At 37.2% G+C, this 26,436-nt stretch overlaps 1 protein-coding gene across 1 annotated transcript in view; it reads left to right on the top strand.

Moving 5' to 3' along the window:
• The window catches only part of CNTNAP4 (contactin associated protein family member 4), a 598,489-nt gene that overhangs the window by 489,189 nt on the left and 82,864 nt on the right, over window positions 1–26,436 (top strand). Inside the window, exons 13-14 of the mRNA XM_069088042.1 lie at window positions 9,525–9,722; window positions 25,693–25,849. Of these exons, the coding sequence (XP_068944143.1) occupies window positions 9,525–9,722; window positions 25,693–25,849 (355 nt within the window). The remainder of the gene's footprint in view (window positions 1–9,524; window positions 9,723–25,692; window positions 25,850–26,436) is intronic.

The following is a 26,436-nucleotide window of genomic DNA, read 5'->3' as shown; positions in this document are numbered from 1 at the left end:
TATATGTATATGCACACATATAAATGTACACCATTCACGAGATTCCCACTTTTGCAAGGGTGGGTTGAGGGAAGTGGAATATCTTGTTATATCTCTTCTTTAGGGCCTTCTTTCTTCTTTGTAATTTTACAGTCTCCCCTTTTGATACTTTTGTGGGGGTTGTTTCCATTTTCATTGTTGTGGTGACAGAGTATGCTTTTTCTTGGCTTTACTTATTTCATTCTAAATCACTGCTTGTTAACAATAAAATGTCTGGAGCATATAAACTTAAGAATCAATGCTGTTTTGTCTGTGGTTTGTTTCAGCCTAACATTGTTCGTTTTTGTTTTTGTTTTTTTGCTTTTTTATGTTGTGAATATTTTTGTATGATTACAACTCTTGCTTTTTTGGATTCATCTAAAACACAGTAAGTTTTGTTCTAGGACCTCATTTATATTCTGTGTATGTCTTTGTTTTTTAGATGCATTTTCATGTAGGTGACAGATGATGAGATTTCATTTTCTTACCTGATCTTAATAGTCAGTCAATAGACATTTACTAAGCGCCTTCTATAGCCAGCCACTGTACTAAGCACCGTGGACACAAAAGGAGGCAAAAGGCAATTTGTACCCTTAAAGAGCTTTCTGAAATCAAATGGCAGAGACCACACACAAACACATATATACAAAGAAAACTATGTGTAGGATAAATAGGAAATAGCAGAAGAATGAGCACTGCAATTAAGAAAGGCCCGGGAAGGCTTCCTATAGAAGATGGAATTCTACTTGGCACTTAAAGGAAACCAAGAAGGTCGATAATCAAAGCGGAGGAGAGCATCCCAGGCATGGGGGTCAGCCACACACAATGCCCGGAGTTAAGGGGTACTGTGGGCTTGCTCTTGTTTTTGTTTTGTTGTTTTTCTGAAACAGTCTGGATGCTAGTATGTAGAAGAGTATGTGTTTTGTTGGGAGTAAGGTATGAGAAGACTGGAAGGGTACAGAGGGGCTAGATTCGGCAGGTCTTCGAATGCCAAACAGAATTTTGCATTTGTTCCTAGAGGCAGTTTGGAAGCCATTGGACTTTATGAAGTAAGAGAGTGACATGATGGGGCCTGTGTTTCAGGGAAGGCACTTTGGTGACTGAATGGAGGGTGGACTGGAGTGGGGAGAGACTTAAGGCATGCAGATTGTAATAATAAAGGTATGAGATGGTGAGGGCTTACATCAGGGGGGTACACTGTCAAAGAAGAGAAGGGACAGATTCAAGAGAGGTTGCAAAGGAGAAATCAACAAGCCTTGGCAACAGCTTTGATGTGGGGGGGTGGGAGGTAGTGAAGAATCTAGAATGACCCTTAAGTTATAAATTAGGAAGGTGGTATTGCCCTCTACAAAATCAGGAGAGAGAGGAAGTGGACAGACTTTAGTGGGAGGGGGACGGGGGGGAAGATAATGAGTTCTCTTTTGGGCATATGGAATGTAAGATGTTTACTAGATATCCAGTTTGATATGTCTCAAAGGCGGTTGACATGTGAGAGTGGAGGTCAGTGGAGAGATTAGGGAAAAAAAGTCATAAGTCTAAGGATGGTGCTAAGATTAAGGAAGACTAGGAAAAGTGAATTGTAGAATACAAGACTCTAGCTGAGACTTGAGGGAAGCCAGGGTAGGTAGGAGGTGGGAATGAGAAAAGAAAGTATTCCAGCAATGGTGAACAGCCAGAGAAAATGCTTCCAGTAGGGATATGGAGCGTCCTATTCAAGGAATAGCAAATGGATAAAGTCACAGGATCAGAAAGCACATAGAGGAAGTAAGGTAAAATAAAACTGGAAAGATAAGATTAGCGGCCCTGTTATTAAGGTCTTTGAAAAAGCAAAGAATTTTAAATTTGATCCTGGAGATAAAAGTCATTACAATTCACTGAGAAGGGAAGTAAAATTTTTAGACATGTGGCTTAGGAAGATCACTTTTAAAGCTAAGTGGAAGAAAGAATAGAACGGAGAAGGATTTGAGGAAGGGAGACCAAAAAGAAGGTTATTGAAATTGTTCTAGGGTACAAGTGTAAGGTCTAGGGTGGTGGCTCTATCAGAGGATCTCTCTCTCTCTTTCTCTCTTTCGATGTCTACATCTGTCTGTATCTATGTATCTAGATACACACCTATAAACAGACACACACAAACATACACACATATGTCCAACGTGTTGCCAAATCCTGCCTTAATTGAATATGGAGTGTGAATGAGAGTATATGAGGGTGACTCCTGGGTTTCCAGTCTGGGTAACTAAGCATGTGGTAGTACACTTGACAGTGATACAGAAGTGTAAGCTCATGAAAACTTCTTTGATTCACAGCCTGAGCTTCCACTATTGATCTATGTTAAGGTTCACCTGACCTAGAGACCAGATCTTATCTCCCACCATCCCAGCCATTTGCTTGGTGCAGCAGAGTTGATTCAGTTTTCTGAATCACTTTCACATCGTTCTTTATTTCTTATTAGAAAAGACGTAATTCAGTATTTTCAGTGGTCCAGATTATGCCGCTGCCTTCCCCTATAGATGACAGTGCAGTTTCCTATGCCTGCAATGTCAGCTCTTTGTCTAACATTCTGACACATTCTGAGCGCTGAGTGGTTCGGGTGCACGTCTTGTTGCCTGTCCGAGCACTAGCTTTCCCTTGGAGCTGGGGACAGCACACAGCTCCCCTCTTTTGTTCCCCAGCAAATCTATTCTTCTCTGTCTTCTGTCACTTTTTGTCATCAGGAACAGTTTCTTTCACTTTTGCTCTGCAGGAAGTAAGGACAAGAGTAAGTTTCAGGATTTGGGGGGGGGGCAGGAGAAGAGAAATAATGAGTTTAGATTGGACGTGATAAGTTTAAGATGAATTTGGGACAGTTTGGGACAGTTCAAAATTTCCACCAGACAGTAAGAGCTGTGAGACTGGAGGTCAGGACAGAAGGTAAGGTTATGTAAATTGACCTGAGGTAATTTGCATAGAGATGATAACTGAATCCATGGGAACTGATGAGATCACTGAGCAGCCTGGTGTAGACAAAGAAAGAGGACCCAGGAGAGAATCTTGAGGAACACACCGGGGTATTGGCTGTGACCTACGTGAAAATCTAGAAAAGGACACTGATAACAATAGGAGAGCCAGGAAAGAACCTGCGGGGAAAGCCTAAAGGGAAGGGAGGCTGACTGAGACCATGAAAAGCTGAAGAGAGTTCAAGAAGGATTAAGACTGAGAAGAAAAGAAAATAGATTGGTCCAGTGATCAAAGTTAGTTTGGTAGAGAGCAGTTTCCATTGAGTGATGGCATTGGAAGCCGGACTGCAGAGAGTTAAAAAAGGAGTGAGAAGAAAGAAAGTGAAAGTATTACTTAGAGACACATTTTTAAAAGGAGTTTAGTTGCAAAAAGATAGGTGATAGTATGCAGTAGTGACGGGAGACCTGGCTATGATTGGAGGCATCAGGGAAGCAACTGGGAGATGTTGAAGCTTTGGAGATAAATGGGAAAGTGAGTATGATGAAGAGGGAAGTCTGTGGAAGCCCATGGGACAGAATGGAAATCACATGTCCATGTCAATGGATTTGCTTTAGCAAAGAGAAGGGACGCCTCTTCATGTGAGACGACAGAGACAGAGACAGAGACAAAGGAGGAGATAGTGAGGGGAGATTTCTGAATGATGTGAAACAGAGAAGGGGAGAAGAGAAAGCTTTAGGCAAATGACCCCATTTTATTTTAATGAAGCACAAGGGAAAGTTCTCAGCTGAAAGGATGGGAAGATAGAGGTTTGGGGAGGGATGAAAAGGTTTGGAAAACCTGTTGTGGTGATTTGAGGTATCAAATCAATTAGGGAGCTGGAAAAAGATTGTCTCAATGCAATAAGTGCCCAGTTGAATTATGTAACATCAATCTGTAGTGAAGCCAATCAGTGGAGTTTAATGATTTTCTTCTTCTCCAGCACTGGCATAGGAGTGAAAGCAAAAGATTGTGGGAATAAATCAAGGTTAAGGTTTGGAAGGGCGACAGTGGTGATAGGATGAGGAGGTAGGGTCTTAAGTATAGAGGGTGAAGTAGAGTTGAGCTGGTGTAGCAAAGGGTTAAAATAGAGAAGGGAAGAGAGTACAGCCAGTGCAGGAAAGAACTGAGGAATGTGATGCTGAAGAACAAGCCTAGGGATTGTAAAGAAAAGGAATGATAGAATTAAAAAAAAATTTTTGACCAGTCAAAGAAATTTCAGAGTTACATGGAAATGTAACTTTTTGGTAAAGGCAAGATATTGGAGTAGGTCATGGCAAATGAGTAAATTAACTGAAAAGTTAGGTTTTCTTCTAATTTTGCTATCTTTTGCTCTAATATTTATTAAAACTTATTACAATCTACATTTATTCACTCTGTAACATCTTTTTTTTCTCAATATATCCAGTAGCATATTGAGAATATAGTTTATTCTAAAAAATCAAATCTCTTCAATTTTTTTCCTCAAAAATATTCCTTATTTTTTTAAGCTACTCTATGTATTCCAATTGTTATTTTATTTTTTTGTTTCTTGTATTCTAGTTAGAGTTCTTGAATGAATTTTTCCTTCATTGGGAGATTTCTCCTCAAACCTTTTTACTCCATAGTGGTTCTTCATTTTCTTAGGAGTCATTTTTTACTTACTCGATTCTGCAGTCCATCTGCTGATTTATTTTGAGGTTTTCCATGTAAACTTTTCTCAAATCTCTTTTTTCTAGTATTTTTTTTCTCATTTCATTTGGTCAATTTCTGATACTTTTTGTGTTATTAGTCAGAAGTTAGTTGTGATTTTGTTCTCTCATTTTGCCACATTGCCAGAAGTCCTTAAAAATCCTTTTACAACCTAATAAATGTTATGCTGATAAGTGCAAATTGCTTCGTGCCTTGAGCATTGTGCAATCTGCTTAAATTGAATTATTTAAGCCATAGTTTTTATCCAAGGAAGTTATATAGACTCTATGAATGAATGTGTCTACTCTGCTTTTTGTAGGACATTTCATCTAGAATGAAAACATAGAATAATTTCTAATTTTTCTGCCTTTGAGCTAAAAGGGAAACTTCCTCATGAGAGAATTTTTCAGATAACTAAATGTAAGGTATTTAGACATACCTTTTAAGTTCATTTAGAGTCAAAGAGTGTGTCAAAGGAAATAATTTCATTTCCCATGACCCATTCCTACAAAATTTTGCTGTCACCAATGAAAGCTAGATTTTCATGTTGATGAACTCTGAAATTTCTTTGTCTCATCATATTTTTTTATAATTCTATCATTCCCTTTTTTATAATCCCTAATGAACTTAATGATAAAAGTTTTGCTGAAATACTTCTAACATGCAAGTGCTACCCTATTTTCCCAAGTGTATTTAGTGAACATAATCAATTTTATTTCTTTGATGATCTGTTGGAAACATTATAAACATAACTTATTTTCACATTGTACTATATCATAATTATATTCTCATGGCTTTTGTCATATAGGGCTATTTTTTCTTGACATTAATTTATTCTAAGCTGCTATGGTTTTTGAGTTCTTCTCTTTTTTTAGTATATATTTTTTTCAGTTTCTTCTTTTCTTGTTATTCATCATTTTGGGGTATTATCAGTGTTCCTGGATCTAGCAACAATTCTCCATCATAATGTGCCACTTCTTGTCTGTTGTGATCTTAGAAACCAGTTAGAGGGTGGCTAGGTGGCACAGTGAATAGGGCACCAGCCCTGGAGTCAGGAGGACCTGGGTTCAAATCTGGCCTCAGACACTTAACACAAAACTAGCCATGTGACCTGGGGCAAGTCACTTAATCCCAAATGCCCTACCTTTGCCCCTCAAAAAGCAAAAAAATCCAAAAAAACCCCCAATCGTTAGGAGTTTCAATGTGCTCCTGGGGGCAGCCAGGTGTCTCAGTGAGTAAGAGCACCGGCTCCAGGGTTGGGATGACCTGGGGATTGAATCCGGGCTCAGATACTCAGCACTACACCCAGAAATAACTGGCCGTGTAACCTTGAGCAAGTTACTTAACCCCGATTGCTTAAAAAAAAGAAAGAAAGAAAGAAAGAAAGAAAGAAGCCAGTTAGAAAGTTATTTTGAGTGATGTCGACTCTGAGTGAGAACTGTATCAGTTCTCCTGTGTAAAGCAGATATATTTCAAGGCATAGATTTTATGATCTGAAGAGCGTTTTTTCTACTCCGAGAGCCCTTTTACTTATTTGTTCTTAGTCATAGTTTAATTGGTTGAGATTTCAAGCTCAGTGAGGTACTACTTTTCTTTACAATTTGCTTCTTCCCTATTTTTAGCATATCTTACAGGGTAAGAGATATTTTTCTAACTGTGTATATCATGGAAATTGAAATGGAGAATCTAGAGACCATGTTTACACAAACTGCTCAAAATAATCAGACTGTGACTTTCAGTTAGTTTTTCTTGTTATGACATGTCTATTTGACTAATCCTTGGGGTTTGGGATTCTGGCCAGAAGCAATAATGCCATTGTTTAAATGCCTTTAGAGCAGTCTCTGGTGGACTAGAAGGGACAAATGTCAGGTTTTCAACTCGGACTCATCAATAGTATATAAACTCAGTCTTAATGAAGGCAGGGATATGATAATTTGCGATCTCATTCTGTAACATTTCATAATTAATACTAGATGAATTATATTCTTTTTTTTTTGCACTTGCTTTCTCTAAGCTTCAGTTGCCATTATATATAAAATGAGAGTATTATATTAGATGATTTCTAACATTCCTTCTACCTCTAAGATTATGTGATACTAAAAAGCACAGAAATATTAGAAAAGAATAAAGTAATTTTATGTGCCCTTGCTTGGGGCTTTAAAATAGTCATATTATAGGAGTATATGATAGAAATGGATTTTACTGTGTATACGCAGGTGGAAGTGAAAGATTGTGTCCAGTTTATTATTCTGACCTTCAGGAAAGTATTCTTACAGCTGTCTACTCAACCTTTTCCTTCTCTTTCCTTGAGAAAGTTTTCTATTATTACATTTTAACCATGCATGACTGTAAATCTATCATACTGACCACCAGCCAATATGAACTATTCGGGTGCGTCATTTTTCTTCCAGTGTGCTGCAAAGCAGGGAAGTAGATGACAAAAAAATGACATTATAATTGATCAGCTTCAGATCCTAATTCAGTACTTTACAAGGTTCCTTTTATACTTCATTCTTTTGATAGAAGGAACATTGAAGATGAATACAGACTAGGCAATGGACAAAAATAATAAAAGGGTCATTTAAAGAATTTTCTACAAAAAAATGTTAAAATTCCTGATTCAAATATGATGACAGTAAGAATCTGTAGAATTTAAATTTGCTTGAAAACTCTGACCTTCTTAGGATGAGTAGAGTGGACCAAGGCATCTAAAAATCTGTCCTTGATTTCTGTTCTGTTTTGCTCACTTTTGTTCACGTTTTGCCTGGAGGATCTTTCTATAGCTATCTACATATTTATAGAGTACTCAAGAGTCATTTTAAATCAAATTTATTCCCAGCACTTCTAAATACCAAGATCAGTCACAGAGTGATTTTTCCTGGACCTCTAGTCCGGAGTACCCAAGCAATGGTAATTGGCCACATATGGGAAAAAGAAGAGATCCCTAGAGGATTTTTAAAATTCATACAGTGGTGACAATAGCAGGCCATCAAAAAGTCCATAAGCCCACAGGGAAAAACATTACATGGTAGAAAACTGCCAGATTTGGGGTAGAGGAGGCAGTTTTGAATCCTCATTTCACCTCTCATAGGCAGACGTTTCCATATTTAGAGGCAGCTAGGTGGATAGATTTTACAGCTGGACATCCTCAGGAGGACATGAATTCAAATCTATCCTCATATGCTAGCTATGTAACTCTGGGCAAGTCATCATCACAATCTTAGTTTCCTCATTTGGAAAATGGGAAAAAAATCATGACTTTTCCTTCCCAGGATGATTCTGATGATCAGATGAGATTTTATATAATAGTAAGTGCTTGAGGCTGAATTTGAATGCATATCTTCCTGACATGTTGGCAACCCATTTAAGATGACCCTTGCCCCTCTAATTGGGAAAATTCCTGCTTTATTGAAGTGTACCATTTCATCTGATCCACTTTTCCAGGAATTTGACACCCCCTCTTTGGCTTAGTGACTTGTATGAAGTCAAAGAACAAAACGGTATTAAAGAGGGTTAGGGTAACATAAAATCTAGAGGTATAGGTTAGGGGTGCTCAAGACCCCAAAATACCAGCACGCCAGGTCCTGCAGAATGAATTCAACTCAACTCTTCTCTCAGCCAAAGAAAAGTGTATTAAAGGTTTGCTATATTGGGCAGACTCTTAAGGAGCTTCAGTATCTGTGATGCTTGCATTGGGCATGCTGGCCGGAACCCATCTGACACAGAGTGGTCTGTGCTAGATCATTCTCTGGCCTTCCCCCTTTCATGGAGACAAGATGGGTTCTGATATACAGAAAGGTTGTAGGAGGAATCTAGGGGTGGACCAGAGGAGGAGTTTGGGGAGGGTCCTCAGGAGGAGTCAATGAGGCCAGACTCCAGCAATGAGTGATTAAGGGTGGGAAGTTGCTGGAGGCGAGTACCTCATCAGTGTCACTCTCTCTCTGTCTCTGTCTCTCTGTCTGTCTCTCCCCCCCTTCCCCTCCCTTTTCTCTCCCCTTTCTCTGGTTTTGTTTCTCTGTGTCTGTCTGCATTTCTCTCTCTTGTTTCTCTCAGTTGGGTCTCCCTTACACAGATTGGAAATACAGTGGCTACTATGGGCCATATCCCACAATTGATCAGTCAGCACAGGAACTTTAAACTGTGCTATTCCTGAACTGGGCCAGTTTGCCTCTCTTTAGCTAGCTGGTGGGCCCTTCCTACCATATTGATGCCAGATGTAGTGCCATGCAGTTGGTTTTAACCCTACTCTAACTCAGAACCCTGAGCATAAGCAATCCACCATCCTCAGCTTCCCCAGAAACAGTAACTATGGTGTGTACCACTAGGCCAGGCCAGGATGATTAGATTGTACAAGTTGTAACACTACTGTTTGGATGTGTATAGGTCAAACACCAATAAAATAAGTCTTCTTTAATTATACTAACTTTATCGGGTAGTTTTTTTGGGGGAATTTTGAGTGCAAACTGTGGAGAAAAACAGATATATTCAGAAGGAAATGCTGAAAAATTATAAACCGTGAGTGATTGACTATGATTTGCAAATAAGTTGACAAAATAAGGTAAAGAAAAGCAGATTATTTTGCAGTGTCCATTTTTATTCTAGAAAATTATTTATCTCTTCTCCAGACCTAGCTTGGAATATTTTTTTCCTATAAACTGCCTTATTGAATATATACTACACTAATTGATCTTAGCAGGATAACTGTTAGTTTTGTGTTGATTCCTTTAAGATTTTAACTAATTCTGATGATTAGAAAACTCAAGGAACTTGCTTCGTAACAAGATGATTTTTATTTTATTTTTTCACCTTTTTAGCAGAATTATCCCCATGTTTTCCCTCCCTTTATTTCTGCATTTCTCCAGATACTTCATGGACCATTATACAGCACAACAGCTCAGACTTTACCAGAGTCAAAAGTGCCAATCGAGAAAACCCTCATACTGTGTTTTTCAAGTATACTGCCAATACAGAACAGCTCCAGGCTACAATTAACCATGCAGAACACTGTGAGCAGGAGCTTGCTTACCATTGCAAAAAGTCTCGGCTTTTAAATAAGCCAGGTGAGTAAAGCTGAACAATCTTATTATGCTGCATAATGTGCTTTATTCAACTAGCTGTTAGGGATCTTAATTCTTCTAAGGTTATGGCACTTGCTATTTAATGCACAGGATTCTTGTTTATGGTCTCCTTGTGGAAGTTAGAGAGTGTTGCTCCAGAAGGAAGACAAAGGTTAATTCTTTATGAGCTTCTTTGTAACCTTAATTGTTCTCTCAATACCACTCTATCAGATAACTGAACATGAAAGCTTCCTTCCTTACAGCCTAAGCCAAGTTTGTCATTCACAGATTGGACTTCCTTTTGTTTGGTTTGTATGTGTTTATGGTTTTTACAGTTATTCTCTGGAACTAATATTTAAGAACCAAGGTCTGTCTTCAATGTCATTCCCTTCCTCCCACTGCTGAGTACTTTCTATTGTCTTTAGACCAGTCATTCAGTATAGTACCTTCATGCCTAACTCATTTCTTATTAGTAAACTAGCCACTTTCAGAGTTAAATTGACTATCAAATGGAGGAAATGTTTAAAATTAAAGGTGTTAGTTTCTTGAACTTCCCCAAATCACCACAGGGGAGTACTATGGCCCCAAGAAAAATGAGTCTAAAATATTTGTTTCACATTTTTAAAGAAGTGACATAATCTCCTTTAATATTTAATATTCAATTTTCCCAGTGGGACATTTGGGAAATTACTTAGTTCTTTCAAACCATTGACATACTCAAATAAACATTCCCTTCCTGTCTTGAAGTACCTCTAAAAATGTCTAAGCAACTGAAAAGGAATAAATTGAGTTTGCCTTGCCTCTCTAGAGAAATTAGAGTCCTGCTGGCTTCTTAGAATGATCTCATCCAGGTATCTATTGGATTCCATGCCTTTTATGGACAACTTAAATAAAGGGAACAATAATGTATGTATCACATTACTTGTAAGGGCACAGAATTCTTTATTTGCATGAATCTCTCCCCTCACTCAATTCCTGTCAATTCAAATTTCTGGAAAAAATCAGTGTATTCATTTCAATATTGTGAGTCTTGTTCAAAGAATCCTCAGAATAAGGAAGATGGAAAACCTTCAAGACGATGAACCACGGCTGCTCAAGTGCTATTTACCTGTGAATTCACTAACAATCATGTGTTTTCACATCCTTCTACACATGAGGGAAATGCTAATGGGAAAACTGGTATTTAGGTGAGAGAAAAAGAAAAATGCTAATTGAGAAAAAGAAGCCAGTTAATTAAACCCCCTCACTCCCCCCATAAAAAAAAAGCTACAGAATTGTTAACTAGCAATAGGTGATCATGGCTCTGGTTCAAGGCACAACATCCATTATCTTTACACCTAAAAGAGTAGCCCCATATTAGCCCCCAATAGGCTGCACAATTGAGAGTCCTGTAACCACGATAAACCTCCCCCATGGGCTCTCTTCCTGTGCTCTTCTTAGGAACTTGAATTGAACTTTCTAGGGGAGAAACTCCCCTTTCTTCTGACATGACTGTATTTGTGGTTGAACTACATGTTTTGCTATGCTCCTTGCCAACACTACTTTTTTTTCCCCTTGTCCGCAAACAAATTGATTTGGCCACAAGCATATTCATGACTATTCAATCTCTGATAAGCCATTTGGCACTGGCAAGTGACTGATAACTCCCATGATTATTTCAGGTCCCACAACTTACTATATAGTTATGTCTCAAGAGGCACATTCACTCCCTCCCCCCAAAACAAAACAAAACAAAACAGAAAACAACCAATGTTGCCATAATACGCAAATATAACTTTTGTAAAATTTCTAAAGAAATGCAGAGTAATAAGTATGCACATCTATATTACACACAGGCAGGATAAGAGCTGTTTATACATAGCATGACTTCAGGTGTTCTGGGAAGTTTTCCCAAACATAAGATATCTCTGCCACTTTCTTATTTGATGTTTGGAATTCTTTTAATAGGGAGGGAAGTTTTTTTATTAAACAATAAAAAAGATGACTTCTGTGATATAATTATTACTGAGAGAAGGGATATACACTGGTGTATAAAATGATATATATGAAAATGCTTTTCTAGGAGTAGAATCTAATAGGGCAATGTACAATGGGTGCTTGAAGGTGACACATCACGGAAACAAGAGACAAGACTCACACAGAGGTCATTTGGCTGCATTGAAGACAAATTTCATCTCGTTTAGAATTTTATATTGGGCAGGATGCACTGTAGCTTTCTTTTTAACAGAGTATTTCTTTAGGAAACAGAAATGTGGTAAGCCATGGCTTCTTCTTCGTTTTGCCTAGGTTTAGACTAAACTCAGCCAAAGACTTGCTTTGTTCCTTTCTCCCATTCCAATGCAATCAATCAGTTAACATGTATTAAATGCCTGCTGTGTGCCAGACACTTCTCTTCTCAACATAGGATGATATCGCACTGCTGACTCTACTTTCTAGCAAGGAAACTGATCACTCATATAGAAAATGCAAAAAAAATTGCAAAAGCCTCAGATGTTTTCTGTGAAAATAAAATAAAACAGATAGTCTCTGACTAATGTATGTGTGTCCATATATAATCAATGTACACTTACCCCTTAAAAGTTCAGTGCTATTGCAGGAGCACGGCTCTCAGGACTCCTCTCTCTCTGCTTCTGGGGGTTTCATTCTCCCTTATTCTCTTCTCTCTTCCTCTATAGAGTCCCTCATTACTTGGGATATGACAACTTAGATAGCCTTACTTCCCTAACCTGCTGGTATTTACTGTTTTCCTTAAGGGAAAGTGGGTTCCATGGTGATGTGACTGGCATTGGGGAAAGAGAAAGGATGATACGGAGAGCCAGCTGCTCCCAATCCCTGCCCCACGGGGTCTTTTCCCTAACTCGTATTCTTGCAGCAGTTTTTCCTTGCCCTTTCAGGGGCAAGATGTAGATGAAGGAAAAAAAAATGTAGTTTGAAGGAAAATGGACACAACAAGAGGGACGAAGTCTGCTTGCCACTCTTCTTTCTCGCTGTTCCCAGGCCTTGTCGTCTTTCTCACTCTCTTGATAATTCCCATCACCTCCTCTTTAGTCTTTCACCCTAGTCACTGTCCCTGAGCAAAAATCTCATGCCCTGACAACCTCCAACCTACCATGACTGGAAGACGCTTTGTTAATCCCAAATCCCCTGTAGTCCATGTGCCCACTCCTCCCTCCAGCCTTTTAAAGGCAATGTCTCAGATGATGGTACTCGGTAATAGTATTGTGGAATTTTAAAATGTCCTTTTTGCCACAGCCTGTAAAGTTGGAAAGGATATAGTTAAAGGTAGAAGACTTTTCTTTCTCTTGTCAAGGATGAAATAAGGGTAAATATGTCTCTGACATTCTAAGCTAAAATTGTAAAATCATTTCCCACTGAAATTTGCTTATGATATTATCCTTTATGTCTAAATCATGTGCCAATTTTGACCGTATCTCAGTATACAGTAAGACATTGTTGGTTTCTGCCAAACTGCCTGCCACTTGCCCAGAAATTTTTGTCAAATAGTGATTTCTTGGCCCCAAATATTTGGTCTTGGGGTTTGTCAAACACTAGATTACTATGATCATTTAGTACTCTTTACCGTGTACCTAATTTATTACACTGATCCATCATTCTGTTTCTTAGCCAGCACCAGATAATTTTAATGATTACTACTTGGAAATACAGTTTGAAATCTTGGTACTGCTAAACCATCTTCACATTTTATTTTCATTGATTCCCTTGATATTCTTGAACTTTTGTTCTTACAGAAGAATTTGTTGTTATTATTATTCTCTCTCTCTCTCTCATAATTTGATTACTATGGCACTAAATGAATAAATTAATTTAGATAAAATTTTCATTTTTATTATATTGGCTCAGCCTACCCATTAGCAAATAATACTTCTCCAATTTTTCAGATCTGACATTGTCTATTTTATTTTCTAAAAATGTTTATATGGTATTTATATTAATTGTTCTTTAAATGTTTGGTAGAATTTATTAATACTTATTAATCCATCTGATCCTGTGGGATTTTTGGTAGGGAACTCATTGATAGCTTGTTAAATTTATTTTTTCTAAGGTAGGGTTATTTAAGTGTTCTATTTCCTCTTGTTTTAATCTGATCAATTCTTTTTTTTTTTTTTGGTAAATATTCAACACTTTCACTTAGATTGTAAGTTTATTGCCATTAAATTGAACAAAATAGCTCCTAATAATATTGCATTAATTTCATCTTCATTGTTGGTAAATAGTCCCTTTACGTTTTTGATACTGATAACTTTTTTAAAAGTTTTTTTTTTTTAAAACATCAAATTAACCAGTGGTTTATCTGTTTTATCATTGTTGTTTTAATAAAACTATCTCCTAATTTTATTATTAGTTCAATTTTTTTTTAACTTTCAGTTTTATTAATCTCTCCTTTGATTTCAGGATTTCCAGTTTGGTGTTTAATTGGTGATGTTTAATGTATTCTTTTTCTAGCTTTTTTTTAGTTGTGTGCCCAATTCATTGATCTTCTTTTTCTCTATTTTGTTGATGTAAATATTTAGAGATATATCTTTTTTCTCATAAGTACTACTTTGGTGGGATCACATAAATTATGGTATGTTGTCTCAGTGTTGGCATTCTTTTTAATGAAATAATTGATTATTTCCATGATTTGTTTTATATCTCACTCATTCCTTAGGATTAGATTATTTACTTTCCAGCTAAGTTTTAACCTATGTTTCCATGATCCTTTAGTGAACATATTTTTTATTGCATTATAGTCTGAAATGGATGCATTTGATATTTCTGCCTTTCTGCACTTGTTTGTGAGATTCTTATTCCTTAAAGCATGGTCAGTTTTTGTGTAGGTGCCATGTACCACTGAGAAGAGGTATATTTCTTTTTATTTCCTTTCATTTTTCTCCAGAAATCTATCATATTGTAACTCTTCTAAATTCTGTTCAACTCCTTAACTTCCTTTTTTTTGTTGTTGTTTATTTTATGTTTAGATTTATCTAGTTTTGAGAGGCGGAGGTTGAGATGCCTTACTAGTATAGTTTTGCTGTCCATTTCTTCCTGTAGTTCATTTAACTTCTCTAAGCATCTGGATACTATATACCAGTTGGTGCATATATGTTTGTGTTGCTATTACTTCATCGTCTGTGGTGGTGGTGATGGTTGTTGTTGAGTAATTTTCAGTTGTGTTTCATGTTTCATGACCTCATTTGGGATTATTCCTGGTAAAGACACTATGGGAATTTGCCATTTTCTTCTCCAGATCATTATACAGGTGAGGAAACTGAAGCAAACAGGGTCATGTGAATAGTGTCAGAGACTCGATTTGAACCCAGGAAACCAATGCTTCTCTAATACTTCAGGCTCAGTGTTCTTTCCACTGTGCCACCTGTGTTCCCAGTGTCTGTGGTACATTTTACCCAAATGTTGTTTCCTTGCTTATCTCTTTTAATTAGGCGATTTTTGCTTTTACTTTGTGTTTATAATGCTAGTCCCGCTTTATTATTTTTTTTTATTTCAGCTGAAACATAATCGATTCTGCTCCGCCCCTTTATTTTTACATTGTGGATGTCTCTCTGTTTATGGTATGTTCCTTAATGTGCGCATATCATTGGATTCTAGTTATTAATTCTTTCTGCTATCTTATTCTGGTACATGGGTGGGTTATTCACATTCACAGGTATGATTACTTTATTACCCTCCGTCCTATTTTCTCCCTTGTTTATGCTTCTCTCTTTTTCTCTCTCTGTCTGTTTTACTCTGTGCCTCCTCATAAGCCTCCCTTTTATGACAATCCTTCCCCTTTTCTAATCACCTTCCTCTCTTATTTACTTGTATGATAAGATAGATTCTTTTACCCAACTGAGTGGGTATGCTATTTCCCTTTGAGCCAGTTCTGATATGACTAAGGTTTAAGTATTGCAGACTCTATAGTAGTTATAATGTGAAAGATAAACTGTTTTCCTCCATCTTATCCCACTCCCCACTTATTCTATTTTCTCCTTTGACCCTATCCCTTTTCAAAAATGTTTGCTTCTAACTACCCTCTCCCCCAATCTTCCCTCCCTTCTCGCCCCTCTTATCCCCAAGCCCCCTATTTTCCTGTATTGTAAGATACCCAACTGAGTGTGTATGTTATTCCGTCTTTCAGCCAAATTCAATGAGAATAAGGTTGACCCATTCCTTTTCACCCTCCCCTCCATAGTAACAGTTTTCTCTTGACTCTTTTATATGAGACAATTTACCCTAATCTATCTCTCCCTTTCTCCTTCTTCCCATAAATTCCTCTCTCACCTCTTAATTTTATTTTTTAGATATCATCCCTTCATATTCAACTCATTCTGTGTCCTCTGTCTATGTATACATAAACATGCCCACACTCACATATATATTTATGTACACATATACCCTCCTATACATGCATACGTATGTATGTATACACACGTATGTGTGTATACATACATACATACATACATACATATTCCCTTCAACTGTCCTCATACTGAGAAAAGTCTTATGAGTTACAATTATTGTTTTTCCATGCAGGAATTTAAATAGTACAACTTTACTATGTTCCTTATAATTTCTTTTTACTGTTTACCTTCTCATGCTTCTCTTGCTTCTTGTATTTGAAAGTCAAATTTTCTGTTTAGGTCTGGTTTTTTCATCAAGAATGCTTCAAAATCCTCTATTTCATTGAATATCCATATTTTCCCCTGTAGCATTTTCCTCAGTTTTGCCAGGTAGGTGATTCATGGTTTTAGTCCTAGATCCTTTGACCCTTGGTATATCACATTCCAAGTCCTTCAGCCCCTTAATGTAGAACCTGCTAGATCTTGTGTTATCCTGATTGTGTTTCCACAATACTCCAATTGTTTCTTCTTGACTGCTTGCAGTATTTTCTCCTTGACCGGGGAACTCTGGAATTTGAGTATAATATTCCTGGGAGTTTTCTTTTTCGCATCCTTTTCAAGAGGTGAATTCTTTCAATTTCTATTTTGCCCTCTGGTTTTAGAATATCAGGGCAATTTTGCTTGATAATTTCTTAAAGGTTGATCTCTAGGCTCTCTTTTTGATCATGGCTTTCAGGTAGTCCAATAATTTTTAAATGATCTCTCCCAGATCTATTTTCCAGGTCAGTGATTTTTCCAATGAGATTTTCACACTGCCTTCTGTTTTTCCATTTGTTTGGATCTGTTTTAGTACCTCAATATCTCATAAAGTCATTAGCTTCCAATTGCTCCAATCTAATTTTGAAGGAGTTATTCTCTCCAGTGAGATTTTAAAATTCCTTTTCCATCTTGCACATTTGCCTTTTTTAAGGCCTTCTTCTCCTCAGTGGTTTTTTCCGCCTCTTTTGCCATTTGAGTTAGTCTATTATTTTTGGGTCTCCTTTAGCAGGCTGTTGACTTGCTTTTCATGATTTTCAAAATCCTTCTTAAGCTCCTCCATGGCCTGTGACTAATTCACGTTTTTCTTGGAGGCTTTTGATGCAAGAGTTCTGACTTCTCTGTCTTTCTCCTGCTCCATGCCTCGATCTTTTTTGTCCCCAAAAGAATTCTGTGGTCTGTTTGTGGTTGCTCGGCTTGCTCCTCTTGCCAGCCAATTGTTTGGCTTTTGAGCTCTTTGCCATGGTAGAACTCTGCTTCCAGAGTGGAGAGAGTTTTGTCCCAAATCACTGGGGTTTTCACAGCTGCCAGCTATGAGGAGGTTGCCCTCTATAAAGCCCCCACAAGTTATGGCTCACAGGCCACACACTGTAGGACCACCATCCAAGACCACGATCCAGATCCAAGCTGGTTAAAGCATAAGCTACTGGGGCAGCTAGGTGGCACAGTGAATAGAGCACCGACCCTGGAGTCAGGAGGACCTGAGTTCAAATCTGGCCTCAGACATTTGACACACTTACTAGCCGTGTGACCTTGGGCAAGTCACTTAACCCCAGTTGCCCTCCAAAAAGCAAAAACAAATAAATAAATAAAGCATAAGCGATTACCCTGTGCATGGTCACTTAGTCCCCCTGTTTCTGCTGGCCAGGAGCTCCTGAGGCAGATCCCGGCAGGGATGCACATCCAGAGCACCTCCTCTGCTTCTCTCCCTGGGGGCGGGGGCTGGACCTGCTTTTCTGTCCCTCCCTGCTCCAACAGATTCCACACTGACCTTTTACTTTGTCTTTGGCATTTGTGGGTGGAGAAGTCAGGAAACCTCCACAGGTGCCGTTGATTCACTCTCCTGAAGTCTGCCCTGGCTGCTGCTGGTCAGGGCTGTCCTGGGGCCAGAACTGTGGCTCACATGGGACTGGGCTCGGCTTCCAGAGTGCCGCAATAGTCCTTTCTTGTTGGATTGCCAGGCTGCCTTCAGTGGGAGATTTGTTTCTCTGTCTCCTTGTGGGTTCTGTAGCTCTAAAGTTTGTTTATAGTCATTTTCTTTTACATGTATCGGAAGCAGTGAAAACTGGAGCCCGTGCCAAGTTTGTGCTTCATCTTCACTGTATTGACTCTGCCCCTGATGTTGCTAAATCTTGTGTGGTATGATCCTGACTGTGGTTCCACAATATTTGAATGTTTCTCCTTTGGTTTCTTTTGATATTTTCTTTTCCTTGACCTGGGATCTCTGGAATTTGACTGTCTAGGTCCTGGGAGTTTTTATTTTGTAATCTCTTTCAAGAAGTGATTGGTAAATTCTTTCAATTTCTATTTTGTCCTTTGATTCTGTCATATCAAGACAGTTTTCATCAATAATTTCTTGAAATATGGTGTCTTGGCTTTATTTTTGATTAAGGCTTTCAAGCAGTCCAATAATCCTTAAATTATCTTTCCTTTACCTATTTCTCAGAAAATTAATTTTTTCCCAAAGAGTTATTTCACGTTTTCTTTTGTTTTTTAAAAATTCTTTTGATTTTCCATTATTGTTCCTTGTCTTCTACTCATGTTGTTAACTTCCACCTTCCCAATTCTAATTTTTAAAGAATTATTTTCTTCAGTGAACTTTTATTCCAGCAAAGCCATTGCAACCACAATTAGAAGGGAAGTAGAAGGTTGGGGAAAAACAAATATAGCCAGTGTCTCTGATAAAAGCCTCATCTCTAAAATATGTAGAGAGCTAAGTCTAATTTATAAAAATACAAGTAATTCCCCAATTGATAAATGATCAAATGATGCTACTAGGCAGTTTTTAGAGGAAGAAATTAAAGCTAGCTATAGTCATATGAAAAAGTACTTTAAATGACTAGGCTAACATGACAAAACAGGAAAATTACAAATGTTGGAGAAGATGTGGTAAAATTGGAACACTAATGCATTGTTGGTGGAGTTGTGAGCTGATCCAACCATTCTGAAGAACAATTTGGAACTATGCCCAAAGGGCTATAAAGCTGTCCTTTGATCCAGCAATACTATTACTAGGTCTGTATCCAAAAGAGATCATAAATATGAGAAAAGGACACACATGTAGAAAAAAGTTTATAGCAGCTCTGTTTGTGGTGGTCAAAAATTGGAAATTGAGGGTATGTCCATCAATTGAGCTATGACTGAACAAGTTGTGGTATATGAATGTAATGGAACGCTATTGTTCCACAAGAACAATTGCCCACAACTTTGTATGGACAATGCTACAGGATCCGGAACCCAGTTCCAGCAATGAATCCCCTCTAATCACCTTCTGATCACTTATCAAGCCACCCCTATCATTTGTGGGCTCAGAACTCCCATTCTGGCTGCTGCCACCAATACAGCTGCTCCAATGCTGGCACCATACTTCTCTGTGAGCATGCTTTGTGCTTCAGGACCTTCCACCACTCTGGGGAGACAGATCTTTTCTGCTGACCTAAATCGACTTGAGCTGGAAAATTGTTTCTTCTGATATTTTGTTGTTTCTGTCCCTCCAGAATTCAATTTGAGGCAGTATTTTAGAGTTCTTCTGTAGGGAGTTTGGGGAACTCACATGAGTTCTCTACTCCACCATCTTCACATCAAAATGGGCAAAAAAAGGTTTTTTGTTGTTGTTTTTAGTTAACCAACCCTCCTTACAAGTGCAATCAGAGCCATTTCCCCCTTCCATTTCTAACTTTATTCAGTAGTTTGGGTTGAAACTTTTATAATTTCAGTGTCCTATCATATGTAAATTTGTACAGAATTTGGTCTGATTTCAATCTTTGTTTTAATCAGTGATGGTCTAACTGTACACAAACAATTGACTTTGAGATTACTCCCACATATACAGACATTACTCTCCTGTGTGTTTAGGTATTTTTAATTTTGTTATTTTTTCTGATAGCATTCAGAATTCTCCATGCCCAGTATTTTCCTACTCTCATCTTCAAGTAAGTGTGTTCATGATATGTAGCCATGAGACTTCTCAGCAGTCAACAACATTCTTTCACGTTTTGATTCCAAACAATATTTTCCAATTATTCACCATTTCTCCCTACTCTCTGTTTCATTATTTATGTTCATTATAAATGATACAAGGCAAGATGACCAGGCGTCTTAAGAATTAGTGTTTTCCTTTCACCTTCTCTTTGAGAACAATTTATGACTGATCCTTCCATTTTAATCTGGTTATTTCTTCTGCTTTCATTTGCAGCCAGATAGAAATCATTTTGAAAGTTATTCACTGTAATTATCAATATGTTGGCTTTGGCAAAAAAAAATAATCCAATTAACATTGACATTAAATTTATGTTTATAGAAGGTACAAAACTTAGTGATTCTTAGTCTTTTGAGACCCCTTCTCCACTACTTTGGTGCACTAGAGAAACAGAAAAGGAACCAATAAGTATGAAGGCATTTTGCATTTTCTCTCTTTTATGGACCCTTATGTCTACTGGCTACTTCTTTGCTGCCTGTGAATATGACCTGTTTTAGTGTACAAAATGAAGAAAAAATTAAAAAAGAGAAAACCTTTGCATGATTCTAGAATATTCCCAAACTGTCATATATCTCTTCTCTCTTTCATGATCAAATTCCTACCAAAACACACACACACACACACACACACACACACATTATCTACCTTATTGCTGCTTCTCTTATTTCTCAGTCTCTTATAGTATGATTTTTTTATCTCATCTCTCAATTGAGAATGCTTTCTTCATATTTATCAATGGTGTCTTAATCACCAACTCCAATACATTTCTGACAGTCTTCATCCTTCTTGATCTCTCTGCACATTTTAGCTTTTTTTATTATGAATTAATAAAGATAATTTCTATGTGAAACTCTGAGTCTCTAGTTCACACTGCCTGCTTAAAAAACACATATAATAAATCCCATATATAAATTTCAAAACCTCTCCGTCTGTGCTTCTTTATGTATTTCCTTTTTTAAAATCACTATTGCAAATAATTCATTCTCCTCCCCACTCTGACTCCTCCACTCCATTTCTAGTTAAAAACTGAGAAAAAGGAAAAGAAAAATGGGGCAAAAAAGTGCTGTTTAACTTTTTTAAAAATCTGCACAGAAGCCATGTCTCAAATGTACATCATTTTCTAAACTGTGAATCTATCACCTGTCTGTCAGGTAATATACATCATTCTGAATTTTGCTAAAGACATGGTTAGTCGTTGCTTTGAACAGTTACTGGAGTTGCTTTTCTCCTCAATATTATTGTCCTAGTATAAATCATTTTCTTAATTCTACTTACATTCTGTATCTCATACTCTCTGAGTTCTTTGAAATCACCTCTGGCATTATTTCTTGTGGTACAGTAATATTCCACTAAATTCATATATCACAATTTGTTCAGTCATTCCACCACTGAGGAGCACCCCATTTAAACTGCAGTTCTTTATCTTTTTTATATTTAATACACTTTTAGGATCAGTAATTTTTTTCCCTCGTGATTTTTTCATCCCAGGTATTATTCCCCTTCTTAAATTATCATCACCACAATTTCTGCTTATTTCCCTGTTGAATTTAAGTATTGTATGCAAGCATTTTGTGTATGGATGTTCAACCCCACTTCTTCATTTGATAGATCTTCTCATGTCTTAATTGTGATTCCTCTTCTGCGTATGAAGCTGACCTTCTGAACTTTGACATGATGCATCAACTCTACTCTCCCCCAGTAATTTCCCTTAGTTTCTGAGACCTCATCACCATGGAGTAACCATCTATCCTTGTAGCCTTGTCACAGTGAAAAGACTCTCTCTCTCATCCTGGCCCCTTTCTCCCATGGGCTCCCAGAGCCTCTATTTTATCCTCTATTAAGCCACCTAACCTTCATACTCCTCTTGGCTGTGTTTCTGGTATTTTAGCCGTCAAACCCACGCCCCTTTGCTGGAAATTTCGTGACCACTCTACTTCTTAGCTCCCTTGAAGCCAGGGATTGACTTTCTTCTTTTTGCTTGTATTTTATCTCAGGTGCTTAGCACGGAGCCTGGAACATAATAAACAATAAATGGCTGCTGCTTTGCCTCTTGACAAATAGCAAGTCCCAATGTCCTCCAGCCTATTTTCTACTTCGTTGTATTCCTTTTAACCCTCTCTTCTCTTTTCCCTGTCAAACCTGAAAAACATAACCAGTTTACCTGTACATCACCCTCCTCCCCCTCCCCTTTTTATAAATTGAAATGATACTAAGGAAGACGTATTTGTTCATTAGTTTTACTTCTCCATTTTACTTCAGCCAAACTGGATTACTTTCCACCTAGATCTCTGATCCACCTGGCTCTCTCTTTCCTATAAGGACCATAAGGAATCCTGGACTTTTCTGTACATCTGGCAGTTGGACCTTTCTACTTGTGTTATCTCAACACCATAATTCTAGTTTATTGAGCACATGATCATTTTTATACCTCATTTTTTCCTGTTTATATTTCTAGCCTTATGACACTGCTTTGCATATAACAAGCACTTGCTGCATCCTTCTGTTAAAAATGATATTCCTAATGTAAGGCCTGTCTGTGATTCTATCATCTAGCATTCTATGATTTAACAGAATGATTCCACCATGATCAGTTATCCAATTTCCCCATTCACTCCAATATGTCCTCCTTATCCTGAAGTGCTATCACCAGTCTTCCTGATCTGTCTCCAAGCATTGTTTGTCCTATTTACAAGCATCTATAGCTATTCCTTCCTTTTTCTACCACATTATTTACATTATTCCAGATAATTTCTTTCCCTTGTTTTCTTATATATTCTCAAAATTCTTTCCAGTACTCTTCAATATTGTGAATGGAGCCAGATGGTGTATGATATAATTCAAAATACTTTAGACAATTTTCATGGATTCTACTTTATAGGGAATTTGGGTACAACAGACATGAAAATATAGCTGTACATTAAGCTATAATGATTCACTTCATCTTTAAACTATAAAAATATCGTGCTTGAGTAATTAATTTTTGAAGTGGTGTTTTTCCAGAGTACCTAATACGTATTTTCAGTATCTCCCATTACCCACTTTCCATCTCAACGATGAGCTTTTATCTTTAGGGGAGGGAGTATTAGGGTTTGAGGAGGGACCTACTGAAGATGCTGCCAATAACATCTATTAGAACTGTAACACCATTCTGGCCAGAAATGAATGTGGTGCTTTTTGAGGCACCCTGCTGGACTGGCAGTTGCCTGGTAATGACTGAAGTGTTATGTTTGTGGGCTAAGAGATTTTCAGCATAGCAGAAGTCTTATCTTACACTGAGTTATAATAATCAGTAGTGGCTATACCTAGGAAGGAATCTGGGATATGTTCCAGATTCTCAATGGGGGCCTAAGAATGACAACTTCTGAGTTTGAATGAACGCAAGAAAATGTCCAAACATCTCTGAGGAGCCAAAAGATTGAATTGCCCCTTATGGCTTGACCTTGTATGACTTCCCTTTTCACCTTTTAAGCCCTTACTCCTTCAAAGATAGATTGCCTTCATGTCCCTCATTATACTTGCTTGCATATTATGTCATTTCCTGTTCTGGTAAGTTGGGGATGTTGTTAAGTATTGTAGAGTTAAGGCATTATTCAGTTTTTATCACTTAATTTTAAACACTCTGAGGAGCAGATAAAATGAGGAATGATGGGAGTAAATAGAACCATGGTAATAGGGCTCTGAGAAATTCCGTTTAGTGCAAAAGGATGGTGCAGGGGATAAAATATTAGCCTTGATGTCAGGAGTGATCTGGGTTTTAATCCTACCTTTGTCACTATGTAAATGGCTACTGGGAAATCATCTGACCTCTTTGATCCTTAGTTTTATCATCTGTAAAATGGGGATACTAAAGTGTTGTATCACTATGCTCGCAGGGTTGTTGTGGAGATCTTGTGAAATGATATCTAGGACTGTGCAAAGCAATGCACTCTCTAAAAATGCCAGCTATTATTGTCTGACCGGAAAAATGTATCAAAGTCACTTAGTTCCACATTTCTAGGAGAGTCATGGCTACTACATCCCTGGGAAGTAGGGAAAATACAGCCTCTGCTTAATACCCCCCAAAGCAGCCCACTCAATTTGGGATCAACTCTTCTCACTATGAAAGCTTTACTCATAGGGATTTGACTTCCTCCAACTTCCACTCAGTTCAAACAGAGCTTAAACCAGGAATTCTTAATCTTTTGTGTGACTATCTTGGACTCCTTTGGATGTCTTGAGAAATATATGAACTCCTAAGAATCTATTTTAAATACATAAAATTACAAAGGAAACAAACAAATAAACAAATAAAGCTGTAATTTTCTCCTCGATGGACCTCACTCTAGATTTAAACTCTCATCTACTGGGAGGTTCCATGCCTGATGTTCAAAAAATGCCCTTGGGGGTTATATGATAACCCTTCAGTTTGAAAACAGTCATAATACTATTGCCCTGTTTTCATTCCACGCTGTCTGATATCTGGTCTTCACTTTGTGCAGACTGTACTACCCATCCCTCCTATCTGGAATGCATGCCCTCTTCATCCCTGCCTCTTAGAAACCCTAACTTCGTTCAAAACTCAGCTTGTGTCACTTCTTTCAGAAGGATTCTCCTCATCACTTCCTCCCATTCAGTCCTTCCAACCCCTTCAGAACCTGGAAGAATGTTACCATTTCTTTCAATTAATCTTCTTATTTCGTCCTCTTACGGTTCTGAGTGCCCTCGCCATCTCAGTGATAGTGCTCAAGCATTCTCCTGGTAATCACTTTCCCTAGAATATATGGCTTTCAAAACTGTTGACAATTTATTTCATTGTGATCTGAGGGCAGAATAAAGGAGCACCACCCTTACTCTAGTCCTGGATACTATGCTCTCAATGCTGTGAAGTGAATAAGATTTACTTCAGTCAAATAAAGGATCAATTAATGCTTCTACTTGTCCCAATAATCGTATCCTTGAATATGTACAAAAATATTCACTTAACATTTTTTTCTATTTCTCAAAAACAGTGCATAGATGTTTATGTGAAAAAACACATTCTTTAGGAATATATAGTGAGAAAAATTGCTTTACATAAACATTTAATTTTCTCAATGGATATTTCATATTCTTTAGTAGATTTTTGCTTTGCTGTATAAATTATTCTGACTTCACATTTGATGGAATCTCATTTTTAAAATTTTGATTTTTAAAGAAGTCACATAAAAATTCTACTCAAGATAAATTATTTTAATATAATGCCTAAATGAGTTAAGAATGACTAGCTCCTTTTCCAATGAAAGTATAAAACTGTGACAATCATTTAATCTTTGGTAATGAAATATTTTAAAAATTAACTTGGGTGTTATTCTTAAAGAAATATCTTGCTTTAATGCATAAGATGGAATTACTTCTCAAATATCCATGTCTTTGTATATTAACAATGATGCGTCAAAGTAAATATGCATTTGTATTTTTATTTGTATGCATTGTATTTTGTGTTTAATATACATATATTTACATTTGTATAGTCATGTTAAATTAATTGATAGTTTTAAGTGAGTCAGAAAAAAAAGATTATGCAAAGAAGAAAAACTCAGAGACAGAAGAAGTTTCTCATCATGGGTTAAAGTAGATATACTTTTTTTTATTTGTCTTTTAGATGGAATACCATTAAGCTGGTGGGTTGGAAGAACCAATGAAACACAGACTTATTGGGGAGGCTCCATGCCTGATGTTCAAAAGTGCACTTGTGGATTAGAGGGGAACTGCATTGATTCTCAATATTACTGCAATTGTGATGCCGACCGGAATGAATGGTGATTTTTATATGATTTTATTATACAAAATGCACTTTTATTTATTAAAGAATACATTAATTTAATTTGTGTAGATAATATGGAAAAATGACTACAGTCATTAAAACAAATTTAACACATTGGTGTGAACACTGACTGAGGTAAAATAGGAAAATCAAATGTGTTGATTTATTCCTTTCAACATTTTCACATTAAAAACTTTTAAAATGCAATATTTTCCCTTTTTGCAGTGTTCATTTTTTACACAATTTGACATTAAAGCAACACAATTTTTAACATGTCTTTTAATTCTCCTTGAAACCAAAGTTTTATTATATTAAGTTTACCTTTGATAAATAATTCATTTTTCCAACTATAGACTTGATTCTATTCTTTGTATTTTCAGTGGGGTTTAAATTAGATAATTTCCCAAGCCATTGAAGAATATTTATCTCCACTTCTTAAATGTGTTTCTAATTCTTTAATGATGTATGGCATGGTTCAAGGTAATGTTGCAGTATTCCTTCTCCATTTGGAAATTTTGGCAATTCAAGATCAATTTTCCCTCAACTTCTCTGTCTTTTCCTTCCTTCCTTCCTTCCTTTTTT

This window comes from Petaurus breviceps, unplaced genomic scaffold (assembly GCF_028583685.1).
Source record: "Petaurus breviceps papuanus isolate PSGF00001 unplaced genomic scaffold, PetGlider_PUasm1.0 183, whole genome shotgun sequence".
NCBI lineage: Eukaryota > Metazoa > Chordata > Mammalia > Diprotodontia > Petauridae > Petaurus > Petaurus breviceps.
Note: the sequence above shows the minus strand (reverse complement) of the source record. Positions and strands in the feature narration are given on the sequence as shown.